This window comes from Pan troglodytes, chromosome 12 (genome assembly GCF_028858775.2).
Source record: "Pan troglodytes isolate AG18354 chromosome 12, NHGRI_mPanTro3-v2.0_pri, whole genome shotgun sequence".
In the NCBI taxonomy this organism is placed as follows: domain Eukaryota; kingdom Metazoa; phylum Chordata; class Mammalia; order Primates; family Hominidae; genus Pan; species Pan troglodytes.
In genome coordinates this window covers 12,402,752-12,422,442 of record NC_072410.2, presented here as the reverse complement: position 1 = coordinate 12,422,442, position 19,691 = coordinate 12,402,752, and the positions used below count along the sequence as shown (strand labels likewise).

Sequence of the window (19,691 nt, the reverse complement as noted above, 5' to 3'; positions counted from 1 at the left end):
AAAGGGACAGATGATAACAAGTGTTGGGGAGGATGTAGAGAAATTAGGACTGTTTGTTATACATTGCTGGTGGGGCTGCAAAATGGTGGCACCAACTAGGAAATCAGTTTGGCCGTTCCTCAAAAGTGTAAAGTTATCATCTTATGACCCAGCAATTCTACTCCTAGGTATGTGTGAAAACATTGTCTACAAGAGAAATGCAAACCTATATCCACACAATAAATTATACACAAATGTCCATAGCGTAATTATTCACAATAGCAAAAAGGGGAAGATAATCCAAATATCCATCAACTGAGGAAACAGGAAATAAAATGTGGTATATCCATACAATGGAATACTATTCAACCATGAAAAGAAATGAAGTACTGACACGTGCTACAACACAGGTGAACCCTGAAAACATTATGCAAGTGAAAGAAGCCAGACATAAAGACCAAATGTGATATGATTCCATCTATGTGAATTTTTTCCCAGAACAGGCACCATAGAGAGAGAAAGTAGGTGAATGGTTGCCAGGGACTGGAGGGAGGGGAGTATGGGGAGGGACTGCTAGTGGGGTGGGGTTTCTTTTTGGGGTGGTGAAATGATTTGGAATAGGATCATGGTGATGGTTGTACAATTTCGTGGCTATACTCAAATCCATCAAATTGTACATGAATTTTATGGCATGTGAATTACATCTCAGTTTTTAAAAAGTGGGTCAGTGTGTGGTCTGCACAGTCAGGCTCCGGTGCTGGTTTAATGTCTCAGGAAACCACTACCTCCCATGAGTCAAGCCTTTCTCAGCATCTCTTGGAGAGGGACTCCCCCTGCCCTTATCTGCACTCTGTCTCAAGGGGGAAGTTCCACGATGGGGAAATCCGAGTGCTTCCCTGTGTATGCACATGGGAGCCACCTGACTTCATTTCTGGTGGTGCTATGTCCTGCTTTTTTGTGAAACCCCACCTCTCTTTTCCACAGGTTTGGTTCCGTGGCTCCAGATGGACAGTACCATTCGCCTATTAGGAACAAGAGTGCAAGATTCAATGCCATGCTGGCAGCACTGACCCCTTCGAGATTAGCTGTGGCTTTCCAAGCTATGGGTGCCATGAAGGTAATTGACTCTGATTTTAACTTAATTATCTACTGTGAATTCTCTCACGGCTCAGGGATGAGTAACAATTTCAGGAGCTGAGCTTCTGGAGCCACAGTTGGTATAATATGGCCAGGGTTCCCGGTTAGATGCTGGGGAGCGCCAGGTGGCCATCCACAGGGAACTTTTCTCCACCCTTCTTAAGAGGGGCTCCCACCCATCTGCATCCCAGATGTGTGCTGCTAATCATGGGGGTGGAGCACAGGCATTGTGGTAATAGAGCCAGGAGAGATGACCAGGGAGAACGGGATGTTCAGAGCAAACACATCTGCTGGAGAAGCAGCTAAGGGTTGGTCCATGTGGGCAAAGGTCGGCATGTCTTGGCTGAATTCACCCGGGAGTGTTGATCCTCATGTGTCTGTATAGGGTGTAACGTTCTCCATCACAGTCTGGAGGCCATGAGACCAGACCTCCAGGAGCCATCTCTGCCTCCCTGCCCGGCCCCTCCCGTGTATTGTTTGGACAGAGGAGCCTGGAGAGCAAAGCTCTGGAAGGGCCTCCTTCTCCTCCCCAGGGCCTCAGTCTACTTTGTTCTCTGGGCCTTCTCTGTCTCTTTGCATGAAGGAAAAGCCTGCTTTAAACTCCACTGAGCTTGGGGAAGCTAGAAGAAAAATTAAGTCTCCCCAGAAATATACATCTGGGGCTTGAGTCCAGCTTTTCCATGAAGAAGGAATAAATTTCATTCACTTGACTCCAGGCCTGACATCAGTCCGGAGTCATCTGAATAGCAGGAAAGCCCTGCTTTACTTGCTTCAGGGTCGGCCACGCTTCACAGATGGCCTGTCCTGACCCGGGCTTCCCCTTATGGTGCTTCCTGTGAGGGGGCACAGCTGTGGCCATCAACACGCGTACGCAGCCTGGCCTCGCGCCCGCCCGTGCACCCCAGTTCCTGTGCTTGTTTTGTGGTGGTTCTTTCAGTGGGGCCGGGTGGGTGTTCAGGTCTGAAGTCCCAGGTCAGGAGGGGCTCAGGTCCCTTGGCTGAACTGTCTGATATTGAATGAGGCCCGAGAAAGCCTTGTGGTGAAGGCACCAGCACAGACAGCATCAGAGTGCCGAGGAAAACTGGTTCCTCAGGTCTGCAACAGAAGCCATTTCAGCCATCCTCAGGACTCCAGAGACAGGCAAAAATAGAAAAGCCAGACGAGCCTAGGATTGCATGGAAGGGAAGATTGGTTAAACATCGGATGCAGGGTTAGCTGAAGCTGTGATAGCAGTCTCTGCACAATATCCCCTCTAATTGCAGTAGCCTGCAGACCGTCCTGACTCAGGGGCCCTCTGAGGAGAGTGCTGGGCGCATATAAAAAACGCATGGTGGTCAGCGGCCAGGCAGCCTCCTGGGAAACCTTGCACTCTTGCTGGTTTTGATGGGGTGATGATGTGTGAAGGACGTCCATGCCGCCAGCAGCCCTGCAGGCTCATTGGGGTCCACAGTGGGGTTGTGTGGGGCAAGGTGTGGGGTGGTGCAGACCAGACCAGGCAGAGGTGGGAGCCTTCCAGGAGGGCCTTGGTTTTAAATATCACCAGATCTGGAGCGGGGTGGGGGTGGTGTCCCAGGGAGAGGAGCCACAGTGGGTAATTCCTAAAAGGTTCCTGTTCTCCATTCTACTGGATGTTATCATGGACCAGCCCCTGCCAGGCCCAGGAGGGTCTTGGGGGCCACATTCGCATCAGTTCCTTTATTGGTTGTCTGATGTGCAGACTTCATTCCTGGCAACACGGAGACGTGATCATGATCGTGGGCAGGAAAGCCCTGGGCTCAGCCCTCATCCTGCCCATGACCAGCAGTGGGGCCGTGAACAGGCCATAGCGCTCTCTAGGGCTCAGTTTCTTCATGTGTGAAATGGGTCTTAGGATGGTGGTGAGCCATGAGTGAAGGGTGTGTGTGCAGCGCTGGCCCAGAGCAATGCTCCATAGCTGACAGCTGTTATTTGTGTGATGGTTGTTGTTGTTGTTTTTGTTGCTGCTGCTGCTGTTACTGGGAAGACAGGAGTTGGCTAAAGGAAAGGAAGACATGGGCATTCCCATGAAACAAATGCTGGGTACCCTCGCCTCCAAGTAACAAGGCAATGTGCAATGTTTTGCAGAGATGCATAGTGTCCTTTGAATTCCCAGGTGTCTGAAGCAAACCATAGTAACCCGGAGTTAGCACCTGCCCTGCCTATCCAGACCTTGCCAGGCAATGGGATTGTCAGGCAGTGGGAAGACCCCGCACAGAGCCAGCAGGGTCCAGGCACCCTGCCGGACAGTGACCCGGGCCGCTGTGATCTCATCTCCAGCGTCTCTGGTGAGGATGATCTCACCGGCCCTCTTGGCAGCTCTTCCTCTCCTATGGCTCAAACACATGACATATGTTTTCCCGGCTGAAACCTAAGATGGTCCTTCTCCTTCTGCTCTTGCTGATGAGTGGAAAAATGGATCCGTTTCTCCTACGTGCGTTCCTTGTGTATTAAAAAACTGTCACCGCGGCTCCCCACAGTGACATTCACTCAAGGCTGAGCGTGCCCGGTCATTTTAAACTTTGCCCAAATGTCATATTTTTCATGGTTCTCTTTCATTTCCATGGCATTCCTCGGAACTTTCAGGTTTTCTCTTAAAGCCTTGCCATATTGACCATCATCTAATTTGTGTCAGAAATGCCAGACCAAATTAAGTGATTACCAAGAACACGAGGAGAAGGAAGCAAATGTGTTTGGGAGGGGAGGGAGTGGGGGCTTGGGAGACCTCTGCAGCCTGTGCTGGGAGGCTGGGAAACCTTTTCAGAAGGAGGAAGCTGGGCACCTGAAAGAGTGAGAAGTGCAAATGAGGTCTGGCCCGTTCTCTTGGGTTGATTTTGCGCAGAGGTAAATATTTTAGCTAAGACAAGCTCATCTTGTAAATTAGGTGCGCACAGTAGCTAGGTCCTACCCCCAGGATGTGTGATTCTGCAGCTCTGGGGTGGGGTGGAGAGTCTGCATTTCTGGGTTCCTGGGTGACACTGCTGCCATGGGCTCTGCTCTTTGAGACCCCTGCACAGAACACATGGATGTGGTTGTGAAATATCAGCACTGTCTCAGCCCCCTTGTCACTCTCTGGGTCCCCAGGATCAAGGCCCAAGTTCTGTTTCTGTATCCAGGATCCTTCATGACTCCTCACTGTACCCCCTCTCTCCACTGGCCTCTGTCCCTCTGGCCTCATTTCTGTCTCTCCCCTGTGCCACTGTGGGAGGGGGCTTACATGTGCTACCGTCCAGCTGGGGATGCCCCCCTTTTGCATGGGTTATTTTTATGTACATTTCAGAGCTTGTATGACTGTCCCTTCTTCGGAAAGCCTCAGCCTGCATGTGGTTCCTCTGACACCTGTTCCCAAGGCACTGGACTCCCCACTTGCAGCATGTATTACAACTCATGAGTGTAGCAACTCATGTGCAATAGGTGGGTTCTGTCTCCTTCAGTAGCCTAAAAGCTCCACGCAGCTGGGGCCCTGCCAGCCTCATCCACTGTGTGTGTTCAGCTTCACACACAGGGCTGGGCACATAGCAGACAAACAGCAAATAGGAGTGGAAAGAGTGAATGAGGTCTGAATCAGGATTCACATCCAAAGCCCCTGGCATATCTTTTAGCAGAGGGAAGCCCTCAGTGCATGTTGGTTCTTGTGCTCCCACATACCAGCCCCCACTGCCGGGTCCATGTTGAGTGGGAAGGAGGATGTTGCTGCCTCTTTGATCTAACTTCACGTGGCCCTTCTGTCCAGAACCAGGAGTCTTCTTTCGTTCTTCCTCTCTGTCCCAGACACTGCTCCCCATAGTATGTGCTTCATGTGTACACACTCGTGCATTGTGCTGTAAGCAGGCACTGGGGTCGTGCTCACCTACACTTGGCAGTGTGGCCCTGGTGGTCTGGGAGTGTGCCCAGGGCTGGGGCTACAGAGTCACATGCAGCAGCTGAGCTGCGGGGCTGCATGCTGAGTGCAACCAGCATTCTGGGCTGTTTTTTCAGGCACGTGGGTGCTGGGCGGCAGACAACTCCGCCAGTCCTGAGAGCCTGAACGACGATCTCCAAGTTGTACAGCGTGCCGCATATGAGATGGGGTAGCTTTTCCCAGCACCAGGAGCTTCAGGGAGAGCAAAGGGAAGAAACTGGCTTCAGGGGATTCTCAGAACCGGCGATAGACACACAATCTTTTCCTACAGTGTGCATTGTTGGGTATGAGTGAAGGGTCTCAGCAAGGCATGGGAGAGTCTCTCCCTGCTGTTGATGGGGGTTTGAAATAGGGTATTGCATCCTTGAGTAACCCTTTTGTGACCTTCTGACTGCAAGGGTTCATGGAAGACTTGAGCAATGAAGAGGAGGTTGAGGGCATCTGAGTCCCCTTGAGAGCCAGCCAGGGTTGGTCAGTGGCCAGTGCGGGCCCTTCTCACCGCACACGGAGTGGTGGCGTGGCTCTGTGGGCCTGTGCTGTGTTGGGTGAGCACAGCAGGCTGCATGCTGCCACTGCTGTGAGGTCTTGCTTGGGGTTGCCCCTTCACCCAAGCTCTGCCACAGCTCCAGAGAGGTCCTGATGTCGATGTCCTCACCGGGGTGTGTGGCTCCTGGTCATCCGGCTCTCCACCACTCAGCCTGTCTGGTTCAGCTACTGGCTGGGGCTGGGGCAGATCAGCAGGTGTCAGAGTGTGACATTCTATCTTTCCTAATGGCCACAAACCAGGTGCCATGACACTTCCTCCTGAGCAGGTTACTCAGCCTTCTCAATTAATAATCTCAATGTTTGTGGCTATTGCTGTAACACGATCAGGCCTTTGTCTGTTTTCTTTTTGCTTGGAGGTCACCTGCTTTTATTGTCTTCTGGAATCACTTTGTGTTCATCTATTCTTGTCACAGATTGATCTCATTTTGTATCATTACTAACACAATCTTTAATGGGCAGGGATTGTGTTTTTTTATTTAGTCCCTGCAAGGCCTAGTAGAGCCCTACATGTCATGGAAATCATTTTACTCTTCTAACCTTCCTTCCATGTATTGCCTATTCATCCACCCACCTGCTCAACCACCTGCCCATCTGTGTCCATCCACCTATCCACCCACTCACCCATTCACCCACCACCCATCCATCCACCCATCCATCATCCATTTGTCATTCATCCATCATCTATTCATCCATCATTCATCATCCATGCATCATTCATCATCTGTTCATCCATCCATCATCCACCCATCCATCATCCACCCATCCATCATCCATCCATCCATCATCATTTATCCATCCAATAATCCATTCATCCCACCCATCGCACTACAAAGACTCTGAACACAAGAGTAATCAGCTCATGTATAATTTAGTAGTTAATGGGGAGTGTATTAGTCCATTCTCACACTGCTAATAAAGACATACCTGACACTGGTTAATTTATAAAGAAAAGATGTTTAATTGACTCAAACTTCAGCATGGCTGGGGAGGCCTCAGGAAACTTACAGTCACGGCAGAAGGGAAGCAAACACGTCCTTCTCCACATGGCAGCAGCAAGGAGAAGTGCTCAGCAAAAGGGGGAAAAGCCCCCTTATAAAACCATCAGATTTCATGAGACTCACCCACTATCACAAGAACAAGATGGGGGAAACTGCTCCAGTGATTTAATTATCTTCACCGGGTCCCTTCCATGACATGTGGAGATTATGGGAACTACGATTCAAGATGAGATTTGGGTGGGAACACAGCCAAAGCATATCAGGGAGTTATGGAATGTGCTAGAGAAAACCATTCGCCTACCTGATGGACACCACACTTCACAGAAACTCCTCAGGCAGGAGTGTGCAAGGAAAGGACAGAGGCATTCACCATTCTCAGAGCCTGTCCTTCCTTCAGCAGCAAAGGGCAGAGTAAGGAGTGTCTCTGTAGGTCTTGCACGGGGGCGTCAGTGTGGGGACTGAGTTGAATGGGGTTGGTGGGAACGGAAACCCTCTGATGTTGAGCACAGTGGGACCTCTGCCTCCGCAGACAGTGTGGCATAACAGAGGGTGATGGAAGGGGAGGCTACGGGCTCTTTAAAGTAATGTCCTGAAAATGTGTGGTGCTCACAGGAGTGTGTTTCCCTGATAGTAATAAGGCAAAGCTGACCGATGCTCATTCTGTTGACACTTTGGTGATATGGCGGCCTCACTCATCTGCTCAGATGGAACATGGTGTTGGGGAGTTGAAAGCACAGCTCATCTGCTGCAGTTTTATGCCTTTTCAGGCACGTTGTGTGTGCTTGGAGGAGGTGGAGGAGGTGGGGTCACATTGCTCATCCTGTTCTGCTCAGACTGACGTTATCCTTTTTGTTTTTTTTGCATACGCGCGCGCGCACACACACACACACACACACACACACACACACACACACACACACACACACACACACACACACACACAGATGCGGGGAGGAGAGAAGCAGGACCTACTTGGTTGCTAGGGAAGTCCGGTGGGGTGAAGGCTTTAGCCTGAGTGATCCTCAGAGAGGCCATCTGTGAAATACACAGATTGTTTCCTGGTGTGGAAACTTGCCGGACTTGACCACCAGAGGGCAGCAAATACCAATAATGACCTGCAGGTTCTGTTTTCTTTGCGTTTATTTACTTTCGTACGTAAGAAGTGGGGAGGTTTTTGCTCTTGTCATCAGTTTATTTAGCTTCTCATCAGGCATCAGTGTTGATTTTTAAAAAGTGTCAACATAAGAAGAAGGATACATGAGCTGAGTAATTGTTGGACTCAAGACCAAGGTTGTAAATAGGATGTAGAGTTATTTGACAACTCTTCAGGATATAATTTGACTCATAAACCTCTTTAAAAACATATGTTTGCAGCATTTTGGATGGGTATAAAATGGTTAAATAATGTTTTTTGGTTCTCTATAGCAGTTGTTTACATATTTAACAACCGAAATTTAAACATTTGTCCTTTTTGTAACCTTTTATTTTAGGTTGGGGAGTACATGAGAAGGTTTGTTACATAGGTAAACTCATGTTATGGTGGTTTGTTGTACAGATTATTTCATCACCCAAGTATTAAGCCCAGTACCCAATAGTTACCTTTTCTGCTCCTCTCCCTCCTCCCCGCTCCCTCCTCAAGTAGATCCCAGTGTCTGTTGTTTCCTTCTTTGTGTTCATAAGTTCTCATCCTTTAGCTCCCTCTATAGGTGAGAACATGCCGTATTTGGTTTTCTGTTTCTGTGTTAGTTTGCTGAGGATAATGGCCTCCAGCTCCATTCATAAACATTTCTCCTTAAAAGATACATCTACTGCCCTTTTCCTCAAAGACCGAAGAGCTAGAGAGAAGTGCGGCCAGAGATAGTAAGTAGCACGGGACATGTGTATCTGAAATGGATATTTGAAAGAATTTCCATTTTGAATTTGCTTCGATTCCACGAAGACATGTTGTACGCCTTCCTCTCAGCACTGTGAATCGTGCTAGGAGGTGACAGAGATGACCTGGAACAGGCGTGTGCCCTCTGGGGACTCATGGTGCATCCGGGTAACTGAAACACTCGGTGCTGTGTGGAGCCTCTGTGGTTACACTGGCAGGAGGGACATGTGGCAGCGGGTACTGAGAGTAACATGCCATACAGAGACAGTTGTGGGGTTTTTATGGTCAGAGTCCAGTACATGTCCTTCATAGAAGCTTTTCCAAATGAGGCCTCTAGGTCTCTGGCACAAAGACCTAGGAGCTGGCATCCAGCCCTTCCCCAATGAGTAGAGTATCTGGGTCACATTCACAGATGGGCAGCCAGAAAGCTCTTGGTGGGGTAAGGAGTTTCTCTCTGCTACAGGAGAGGAAAGTCCTTGGGCATCTCTCCCCATTTGATGTGGCCCATGAATGTTAGATGTTTGTGGCTGTGACATTTCAAGGAACAGAACTCCCTTTAAGTAAGTCATCAGAGACTACACAGGCATTGTAGGAAACCCCAGCCTCCTCAAACCTTGGGTTGTGGCAGTGGCAGCTGTGAGGGGCAGTGTGATGCTGCCATAATTGTGACTGCTTCCCAGTGCTCCCAGCCTGGCCTCTGCTTGGGAGAGGCTTGCCTTCCTTGGCGCCAGCTGCCAGCTCATCTACTACCGGGAGAACGATGCCCAGGCTGCAGCTGTGAGGAGCTTCCCAGGCTTCACTCCATGGAAGTCCTTTTGGCCACCTCTGGGGAAAAGCATGGCCTGTGCCACCTGGAAGGTCAGATATGGATGATTGACAACTGGCCTGCTGTCCCTAGGAGCTTTTCCACCTGAAACTTGATAGTCCATGTAGCATAGATGCTTGTACAGGTTACTGTCCTTTTCCCTCACTCCACAGCTCATTGCTCCATTCCTTTGTTCTATCCTGTAGTAGATTCCTATAGAGAAAGGCAACAACAGCTCAAGCCACAGTCAAATAGTAACTCACTTGTATTGAGTCCTTCCTGATCAGGGACAATTTTCTGAGCACCTCACATATAATTGTTCATTTCATCACCAGAGCAACCCTGTGAGTTGAGTGCTGTCCTGATTCCCATTTTCCACATGAGGAACCTGAGATGTAGGAAGATGTAACAGTTTGCCCAGAGCTTTCTGGGCCTTACACTCTGGTATTCCAGCACTGGGGTCCGGCCGTTACCCAATGCTGGAGTGGCTTTGTAGTCCTCAAGACAGATGTTCTTGGGATAAACTCTGCTCACTGGCGTTCCTGGAACACTTTATGCATGGTTGGATTTGCCTTGGTTAACCAAACCAAACCAAATATTTAAAAAATTTGGTGTCCACGTTGAAAATGTGGACATTTCACTCAGACTGGGATTTGGTAGATGCTAAATGGTTAGTGGCTGGGCCAGAATCCAGGCCTCCTTCTCCACTGTGACCTGAGGCCTGGTTTAATTTTTAGTGGCACTGCCGACTTTGCCTCACAGCTGTGTGTCACTGTGGTTCTGAGCTTTGTGTCCTGGGATCAGGAGTAAGAGGGGAAATGAGTTGATCCAGCCTTTTCATTGATGACTTTTTATGGGGAAAAGGGCCATTTAGAATGAACACTTATTAAGTGTGTCCAGTGGATTTTTTTTTTAGCTTAGTTGAACGGAACAAGTTTGGATACCTTTGCCTACCATAATGAAATATAGTAAGCCAAAAAAAGTTCACAATTCCTTAGATAAATTTTAAAAAGTGAACTGGGCCTTTTAAATTTGCCATCACAAAACCCTTACAGGCTCTAAGAAGGGAAGCAAAATAATGGTTAGTAGAATATTTGTGGGTTATAACTTTATGTATTATTGTTATAAGTTTGTGTGTTATTAAGGCCAGGGCTACGAAGTATTGTTCACTGTAGAACTACATAGTATATGAGGATCATATTTCTTCTCTAGAAGTCTAATGTCAAAATATCTTTACAATTTGAACAACAATATTCCTAGCATCAAGGTCAAATGGAATCACTTTTCTTATACTCTATAAATTACTCAGAATTGTATCATGTTTTTATTTGCTTGGTATTTTGATAATTGTAACTTTTTAAGGTTTTTAGTTTGTCCTGGAATTTCTAATTGCCTTTGTTTTTTTTCTTGTTAGGAGAAGAAACATATGCCTTCATCAATGTATTAGTTGGTTCTCATGTTGCTAATAAAGACATACCCGAGACTGGGTAATTTGTAAAGAAAGGTTTAATTAACTCACAGTTCTGCAGGGCTGGGGAGGCCTCAGAAAACTTACAATCATGGTGGAAGGGGGAGCAAATATGTCCTTCTTCATATGGTGGCAGCAAGGAGAAGTGCTGAGCAAAAGGGGTAAAAGCCCCTTATAAAACCATCAGATCTTGCGAGAACTCACTCACTATCATGAGAACAGCAACATGAGGGTAACTGCCCCCGTGATTCAATTACTTCCCAATGTGTCCCTCCTACAACACGTGGAAATTATGGGAACTATAATTCAAGATGAGATTTGGGTGGAAACACAGCCAAACCATGTCAATCACTATAGTAGTAATATCTTCAAGCTTCTTGATCATTTTGTCTATTGTATGAAATCTATTCCATATTCTCCTTTGTTAATTTGTATTTTATTAATTTGGCCTCTATCTGATGCTTGTTGTTTTATTTCTCAATTTGTACAAAATCCAAGTGAGGTGCCTTGAAAACTTCAATACAGGGACCTTAGAAGGAGGGGATGTTTTTCATATTTAAAATGTATGTGCTGCCATGTCTGTAATAAGGAGCAAAGTCCCCTGCTTCTGTGAAGATATGTGGCTTTTCCAGATTATTACATGGTTTGCAGTGGGGAGAATGTTGCCCGCATCGTAGGGACTTCCCTCTGGATCAAGCTTGATCTGAGTTTGGAGAGGCAGGAACCGAAGAAGGTAAACTGAGGAGCAGGCATTCTCTGCCTACAAGGTTGGCCCTGAGTGGGGTGCCCAAGGGCTTCTGTGGAACTATATTTATTTGCCACTCAGCAAACTCAGAGGTAAGAAAGTCTTGCTTGGGGTGCCTCACCTGCAAGGCTGGTCACTAGGAATGTCAAGTCCAAGAGGACAGAACCTGTGTCTTCTTGGTCACCTCTGGATGAACAGGACCTGGTACTTAGTAAGCACTCAGTGAATGGACAGATGGATGATGGGTAAGTGGATGAATGGATGGAAAAATGCATGTATAGATGGATGAATAGATGGATTAATTGATGGATGGAGGGATGGATGGGTAGATGAATAGATGGATGAATGGATAGATGGGTGGGTAGATGAATGGATGGGTGGGTGGATGGATGAATGGACGGATAGACGGATGTATAAATGGATGCATGGATGGACGGATGGATGGATAGATGGATGAATGGATGGAGATGGATAAATGATGGATGGATGGATGGATGGATGGATGAATGGATGGATGAATGGATGGGTGGGTGGATGGATAGAGAGACAGATGAATAAATATAGTGGCAAAGGGGAAGGCTTATTTGGTAGAGAATAAGTCAGTCCAGATCACAGCTCTGTGGAGATTGGGTGTGGGTCATCTGGTGGCATTTAAATGTATTATTGGCCCTGGAATCATGAATTAAATCTTTAGAAAAAGAAAAACAAGCACTTTCTGTTTCTAATGTGTATATGGAGATCTTTTGGACTTGTGCACCCCAGGGTATTTTCAGCTGAGGCAGGCGTGTATCTGGGCAGTGACTGTTTTGTTTTTATTTCCTGCAGTGCTTACTTGCTCCTTGGCTCACCCTTGCAGATTGCTCATGGCTGAGTCTCCTGGGTCTGATGACATTGTCAGTGTGACTGGAGTGCTATTCTAGGTGGATGATACACAGGTCCGGGGATGGTCTCCTGTTCTCTAAAGACAGCTGTGTAATAGGATTAAAGCTTCAGAGAGCAGCCGTGGCCTAAAGTATAGAGGAACTGGGTTAAGGGGAATTCTCTCCGGGTGAGAGAAATGAATCTTATACTCCAGCAATACAGACCTGGTTGCAACTCCTCAAACAGGCCACCCTGGTCACCTCTGAGCTCAGCACAGATTGGCCTCTCTGCCCGTGACTGTCCCTGTCTTCCTCTCTTGCTCACCTGTTGCCTGGGCATGGATGTGGCTTCCCTGGGAAAGCTTCCTGCCTTTGGGGCTGCTCTTAGTGCCTGGCTTATTCCAGCCCCAGGTGTTAACAGTCTGCCTACTTCTCCCTTAGCTATGAAAGGGCAGGAACTTCACACAGTGCGAGGCACACAGGGGGCCCTCAGTAGCTGTCTGCGAACTGAATTCAGCCCTGCACCCAGCCCATCACAAGCATCTTTGTTCTAATGCGGTCCAGGAGGAGAGAAGGAGCTGCCACGTGCTGATGGTCTCCCGTGGGCTAGGCTCTTGAGATTCCATGTGCGTGTTCTCATTCAGTGCTCACAGCAACTCCACCAGGATTCCAGTTTCACAGCCGAGAAAACAGAGGCTCTGTGAGGGGAGGCAGCCTGGCGAGGCAATCACCTCATGTGGGGCAGTACAGGGTTGTACACATCTGTGTCCCACTTGGATGACTTGAGGAATGACTTGAGGATTACGGAATGACTTGAGGGTCCCACAGAACCCTTCTTGCGAAAGACCCTTCATTTGGAGGCTGCACTGGAGAAGGGGTGCTGGACATGTTGGAGCCTCAAAGTGCAGCATCTTCAGTTTCTTGAAACTTCTGTGCTTCTTGCTTGGGTAACTGTGCTTCCTCTGATCTTTGGGCCAACCTAGCCCATGAGAGATTCCAAGGATTTGAGCTGTCTCTAGGGTCATGGGGCAGCCTGCATCTTGTGCTTGATTTTTCTCCAGGGATATCCTAGGTCAGGTAGTTAGGGTGATGGGCATTAGCTCCAGAGTCAGCCTGATGAGTTGTGTTTTTTTAAATTAACTTTTATCTGGCAAGAGTGTTGCAGAATCAAGTTTTAAAAAATATTTGCATATCTCATTTCTTTGTCTAATTAGTGTTGTGAGAATGATGTCCCAGTTTTCATGCTTGAATAAATAGCTGATGGTGTAAGGCGCTAAGGGCTGGCTCACTGTGGCGCGTTCCCTTTCTTCTATTTGCCGTCTCGTCCAAGTTTTGTTTCAATCCATGCTCCTGACTTTTTTTTTTTTTTTTAAGGACTGATCTCATCAGCCAAATTATACCTTTTACTGCCATAAAATGCCTCCTTAATTTAGAGGATATGTTTGTCAATGTTGCAAGATAATTCCGAGCATCAAATCACTAGAGGTGCTGACTACAAAAAATATACTTGGCCGGGTGCAGTGGGTCATGCCTGTAATCCCAGCACTTTGGGAGGTCAAGTCGGGGGGATCACCTGAGGTGAGGAGTTTGAGACCAGCCTGGTCAACATGAAACCCCATCTCTACTAAAAATACAAAAATTAGCCTGGTGTGGTATGGCATGCGTCTATAGTCCCAGCTATTCGGGAGGCTGAGGCAGGAGAATCACTTGAACCCGGGAGGCAGAGGTTGCAGTGAGCCGAGATCACACCACTGCACTCCAGCCTGGGTGACAGAGTGAGACTCTGTCTCAAAAAAAAAAACATATATATATATGTGTGTGTGTGTGTATGTGTGTATATATATATGTGTGTGTGTATGTGTGTATATATATGTATATGTAGGTATATATGTATGTGTATACATGTGTATATATATGTATGTATATATATACTCTATGCCTATGCTCCATTTTAAAGTGGAATTTTAAAAAGGCGGGGGATGGGGGAGATTTAGGTTAAGTGTGACATGACCCCATTTTTACGTATGACCTTACAAATCCTCTGGTTTATTCACTCCAGCTGGACTAAAGACATCTAAGCGTTGGAGGGTGGAACATAGAAATTCCTTCCCTTGAGGGGTTTTCAGTCCTATTGGAAAAGCAGAGCGTAAACCTGAAATGATTTCAGGTGCTGATGTCAGCACCCTGGGAGCACATGGAAGCTCGTGGTCAGCCAAAGCTGACCTGGCTGCGATGCTGAAGCTAGAATTGGCCTGTTGGGCAGGCACAAAGAGGACAGGCTGCATTCTGAGAAGTAATTTTCAGAACACTGGAGAGCATAGTTCTATTCAGCACCTAAGGTACTGTCTGTTTCTGGGCTTCATTTTAAAAGAGACACCCAGGCAAATGAAGCCAGTCTGGAGATGATCTCCAGGACAGTCAAGGGTTTTGACATGATGCCATGCTAAGAATTGCTGGAGCATGTGTGGGTGTTTAGCTGGGAAAGAGACTTTGGGGAGGAGAGGCATAATAGCAAATGTCCAATAGATTGGTGCAGTTGAAAGCAGCTGGGAAGATGGTTTGGACCAGATAATGAAGGGATTTGGTTGCCTTGCTAAAGATTCTGCAGTTTATTCTGTTGGCAATAGGGGGCTACTGGAGGCTTCTAAGGAAGAAGCAATGAGATTTACTCATGGTTCGTTAAACATGGAGAACGCAGAGGAGGAACAGGTTTAGGGAAGGAAGCGCGGGTTTGCTGAGGTGTCAGGCAGGGTGGAGGCTCTGGGAGGCACTGACCGAAGTTGGGGGAGAAGGTGACATTGTGCAGGAACAGGGAGCTATGAGGGACTCTGGACAAAGCCTACATTTAAAGGCTGAGCCCAAGAGGATTATGGGGAATGCAAGAGGTGGGTTGGAGAGGCAGGAGGACAACTAGGAGATCATAGCTTCATGGAAGCGAAGAGGAGGGAATTTCAAGTTGGAATGCGTGGTTGGTAATCCTATAGAAATCATCCCCCTTTTTTGAACAATCCTCATTTGTTGAGTGCTGGACATTATGCTAAGTGCTCTGTGCACATCATTTTCTTTAATTCTTATAGGAGCTTCACAAGGTAGCCAATAACACTGATATTCTCTAGAGAAGGGGCTGAGGATAAGAGCATTAGGCATCTAGGAGACAGTGGAGGATAGAATGTGGGCTTTGGTTTGATATAGGCCAGCTCTCCCTGGCTCCACCTCTGCCCCACTTGGCTATGTGAACTTGTACAAATTACTTAACCTCTCCAGGGCCCAGCTTCTTGTTCTCTGAACTAAATACAACATCCCTGTCTCCTGAGGATGCTGATGGGATTCTGTGAGCTTGATATCATTGTAAGTAAAGTCCCTTGCGCCGTGCCTGACACTCAGGGGCTCCTCCATAGACTTCCGTGTGGTCGTGGTTATTTCCCAACATTCCCTAGTCAGTAAGAGGCAGATCTGAGATCTGAACCCAGGTCCATGTGGGACCATAGCCTGTGCCTGGTGCTGTAACAAGGGAGGTTATGTGGGACAGGAGTTTGAGTGCTGTGGGGTTGAGGACTAGTGTTTTAGTGGGAGGAACAACAGGAGCACGTCTGAGCCCAGATGGGAAAGAGGAAGTGAGAGGGAGAGACCGATGCTGCTAGGGAGAGGAAGTTAACTGAAGAGAAGGTCACAGGTGGCACATAGGGTGTGACATTAAACATAGGTGGAGAATGACACTGAAACCAAAGCAAGTATTTTTTCCTCACAGACAGGAGGGACAGAAAGTCTGAAGAGAGGAGGAGATACAGAGGAAATTTCAAGCAGGTGCAAGAAAGTTGAGGGTGCCCCAGCAGATGACTTCTGTTCTCTGAGGAATGCAGAGATAGGGTCAAGGTCTGAGGAGAGGGAGAGGGAGTGGGGGTGGGGTTGGACACTTAGGAAGAAGAGGCTCAATCTCCACAGTCACTGAGAGCGATAGACTGAGGAGGAGAGAGGACAGAAGAAGAAGGCTTGTGGAGACTGTTATACCTCTGGTCTTGAGTGGCGTACCTTGTTCTAATTTGTATTTGTGGCAGTGCCAGGCAAGGTGAAGATGTGGTTTGTACCGGGGGACAGAGGTAGGAAATTAGATGGTTAGGTTGGCCCAGATTTGGAAATTCACCAATTGGGTTGCAGAAGGACAGGATGTGGCAGTGAAGTGACAGCTTCAGGGAAAACTCTAATCAAAAAAGCTCGGGAGGTGAGGGTGGGAGAAGGTGTAGGGAGGGAGACTGTGATTGGGAATATGTCCTTCCTCCTGCTGTTGTTGGATACCCAGAGTGTGGTTTGGACCTTCCAGTGAATAACATGTATGATTCACCTTTGGATCTCCTGTCCCAGCAAATATGAGGCATCTGTATGGAAAACTCTATGGCAAGAACGGCTGTCGTACCTCATAAGTTCTACCCAAACTTTGACCTCAAGCACAATCCACTAAAGCTGGGCTCTCAAAGCCCCTGGTTCCATGGTCGTGTGGCAGGGGAGGCCCTGCCCTTCCTCAGTTTGATGTCATTCTTTCCTGGATGGTGAAGGGGTATAAACAAGGATAAGCTCTCTTTTGAGGAGCCATTCAAAATACTTTCTCTCTCTCTCTTTTTTTTTTTTAAACATATTTCTGCTAGTTTCTATTCATTAATGAAGGTGCCAGCAGATCAGAAGGTCGAAGTCTTGAAGACGCAGCCCCAAACAGGCTGGTCTGAGCTCCAAAGAAGAGCTGGACCCCTATATGCAGCGGGGCCCAGAGCTGCCTCCCACCTGGGTGGAGGGAGAACCCTTCTCTGTGTGTGGCTCAGAATTTGACACCTTTGAAGCTAAGAGGGACCATCACTGAGACCTTTGGGGCTGAGCAGGTGCCCTGTCCATCTCTTCACCTGTCCCAGGTCAAGTAATTGCTGACTTAAAGTGTCCAAAGTCGAACTTGTCAAGTTTCTGTACTCTAAAGTTACTCTTTTTCCCCCTTTTCATACGATCAGCCCACACTGAAGATGTGAGGAGTTATGTTCCACCTCCTCAAGGGTGGAGTATCTGCAGAAATCATTTGGAATTCTTTTGCATGGGAAATTTGTCTTTTCTCCCTCATTTACTTATTTATCCAATTACTTCTTTATGTAAGTATGTACTCATGGATATTTAATTTATACTTTGGGTTATAATCTAATACTACTTTCTTTTGTTGCTCAAATTGTTTCAGCTTTGGCTTTTGGAAGCTCTTTCAATTGGCTCTGTTACCCTTTGACATTCTTCTATCATTGTGTGTGTGTGTGTGTGTGCATGTGAGTGTGTGTGTGTGTGTGTGCGTGCGTGTGTGTATGTGCATGTATACATGTGGCTGCATACAAGATGCCCCAGGCTCATCTTGTATTTTGTCTGCCCTAGGCCCTTTTAATAAAAGGAACCTTTCCCTGGTTCCTTTTATTAAAGAATGTTTTGAGAAACCAAGATTAGGGTGCTAGGTGTTTCCTTCGTGGCTGGGATGTTGTTACTTCTAGGCCCTTCCAGTTGATAAGCCAAGGAAATATATGTGTGTAAAGCAACCTCTGTATATAACATATCTATAATATGTATTCATTTGTATCTATGTTAAGCTAAACATGAGTTCACACTCATGTCTCAACTCTGATCCCTTTACAATAGGGTCTTCTAGCCTTTCTCCTTGCTTGTCTGTAGCCTACTCCAACAGTGAGAAATATGGTTGCCACCATCTGCCATATGTTTACTTAATTATTCAGTTCCAGCATTCACGTATGCCGGTTTCTGTATTTTTAACTCATATTCCATGCAAACAACTTTATCATCTAGAGTACAGTGCTGATGTACAGTTCACTTTGCCTTTAGTCTTACCACATTCGGCTCCAGAGTTACTTAGTTCAGCACCTTTATTTCTTACTCCCTTCAGTGAGGTTGTTTAATACATATGTCATACAGTTATGTTCTTTTATCACAGTCTACATTCCATTCTGAGAGCCCCTCAATGTTTAAATGTTTTTTAAAGTTACATACCTTAGATTTTACTCTCTGTGCTGTAAAGCTCTGTGGGTTTTGACAAATGTGTAGTTTCGTGTATCTCCCATTAAAGTATCATAGAGAGTAGCTTCACCACCCCCAAATAATACCCTGTGCTTTGTCTATTTAATCCTTCTCCCTCCCCATACCTTCGGCCACCCCGATCTGTTCACCATCTCTATAGTTTTTGCCTTTTTGAGAATGTCATATAAATAGCATCATACAGCAGGTAGCCTTTTCAGACTGGCTTCTTTCACTTAGTAATATACATTTAAGATTCACCTGGCTGGGTGCAGTGGCTCACACCTGTAATCCCAGCACTTCGGGAGGCTGAGGCAGGTGGATCACCTGAGGTCAGTAGTTCGAGACCAGCCTGGCCTACCTGGTGAAACCCCATCTCTACTAAAAATACAAAAATTAGCTGGGCGTGGTGGCATGCACCTGTAATCCCAGCTACTCGGGAGGCTGAGGCAGGAGAATCACTTGAACCTGGGAGGTGGAGGTTGCAGTGAGCCATGATGGTGCCATTGCACTCCAGCCTGGGTGACGGCAAGACTCCATCTCAAAAAAAAAAAAAAAAAAAAGATTCATCTGTGTTTTTTCATGACTGGATAGCTCGTTCTTTTTGTTGCTGAATAGTATTCCACTGTATAGATGTACCACAGTTTGTCCATTCATCCATGGAAGGATATCTTGGTTGCTTCCAGTTTTTGGTGATTATGAATAAAGCTGCTATACACATTTGTATGCAGGTCTTTTGTGAACATAAGTTTTTAAAATCATTTGGGTAAATACCTAGGAGGACTATTGATGGATTATAAGATAAGACTATGTTTAGCTTTCTAAAAAACTGACAAACTGTCTTCTGCAGTGGCTGTATAATTTTGTGTTTTCACCAGCAATTAATGATAGAGTGCTTGCCATTCTGGGTCCTTGCCAGTAATGGTATTGTCAGTGTTTGAGATTTTAGCCATTCAAATAGGTATGTAGTGGCACTGCATTGTTGTCCTAATTTGCATTTCCCTGATGACAAATGATGTTGAGCATCATTTCATATGCATGTTTGCCCTCTGAATATATATTTTTGGCGAGTATCTGTTCAGATCTTTTTGCCCATTTTTTTTTTCAGTTGAGTTGCCTGTTTTCTTATTGTTAGTTTTAAGAGTTATTTGTATGTTTTGGATATCAGTCCTTTGTTAGGTATGTGTTTTGCAGAGATTTTCTTCCAATCTCTGGCTTTTTATTGTCTTAACAGTGTCATAGGGCAGAAGTTTTTAATTTTAATAAAGTCTAATTTGTTTGTTTTTTCTTTCATGGATTGTGCTTTTGGTGCTATATCTAAA

General features: G+C 46.6%; 1 protein-coding gene across 1 annotated transcript in view; it reads left to right on the top strand.

Moving 5' to 3' along the window:
* Positions 1–19,691, top strand: part of ACOXL (acyl-CoA oxidase like) — a 387,631-nt gene that overhangs the window by 72,404 nt on the left and 295,536 nt on the right. The window contains 1 exon segment of the mRNA XM_016949229.4: positions 964–1,096. Within this exon segment, the coding sequence (XP_016804718.3) occupies positions 964–1,096 (133 nt within the window).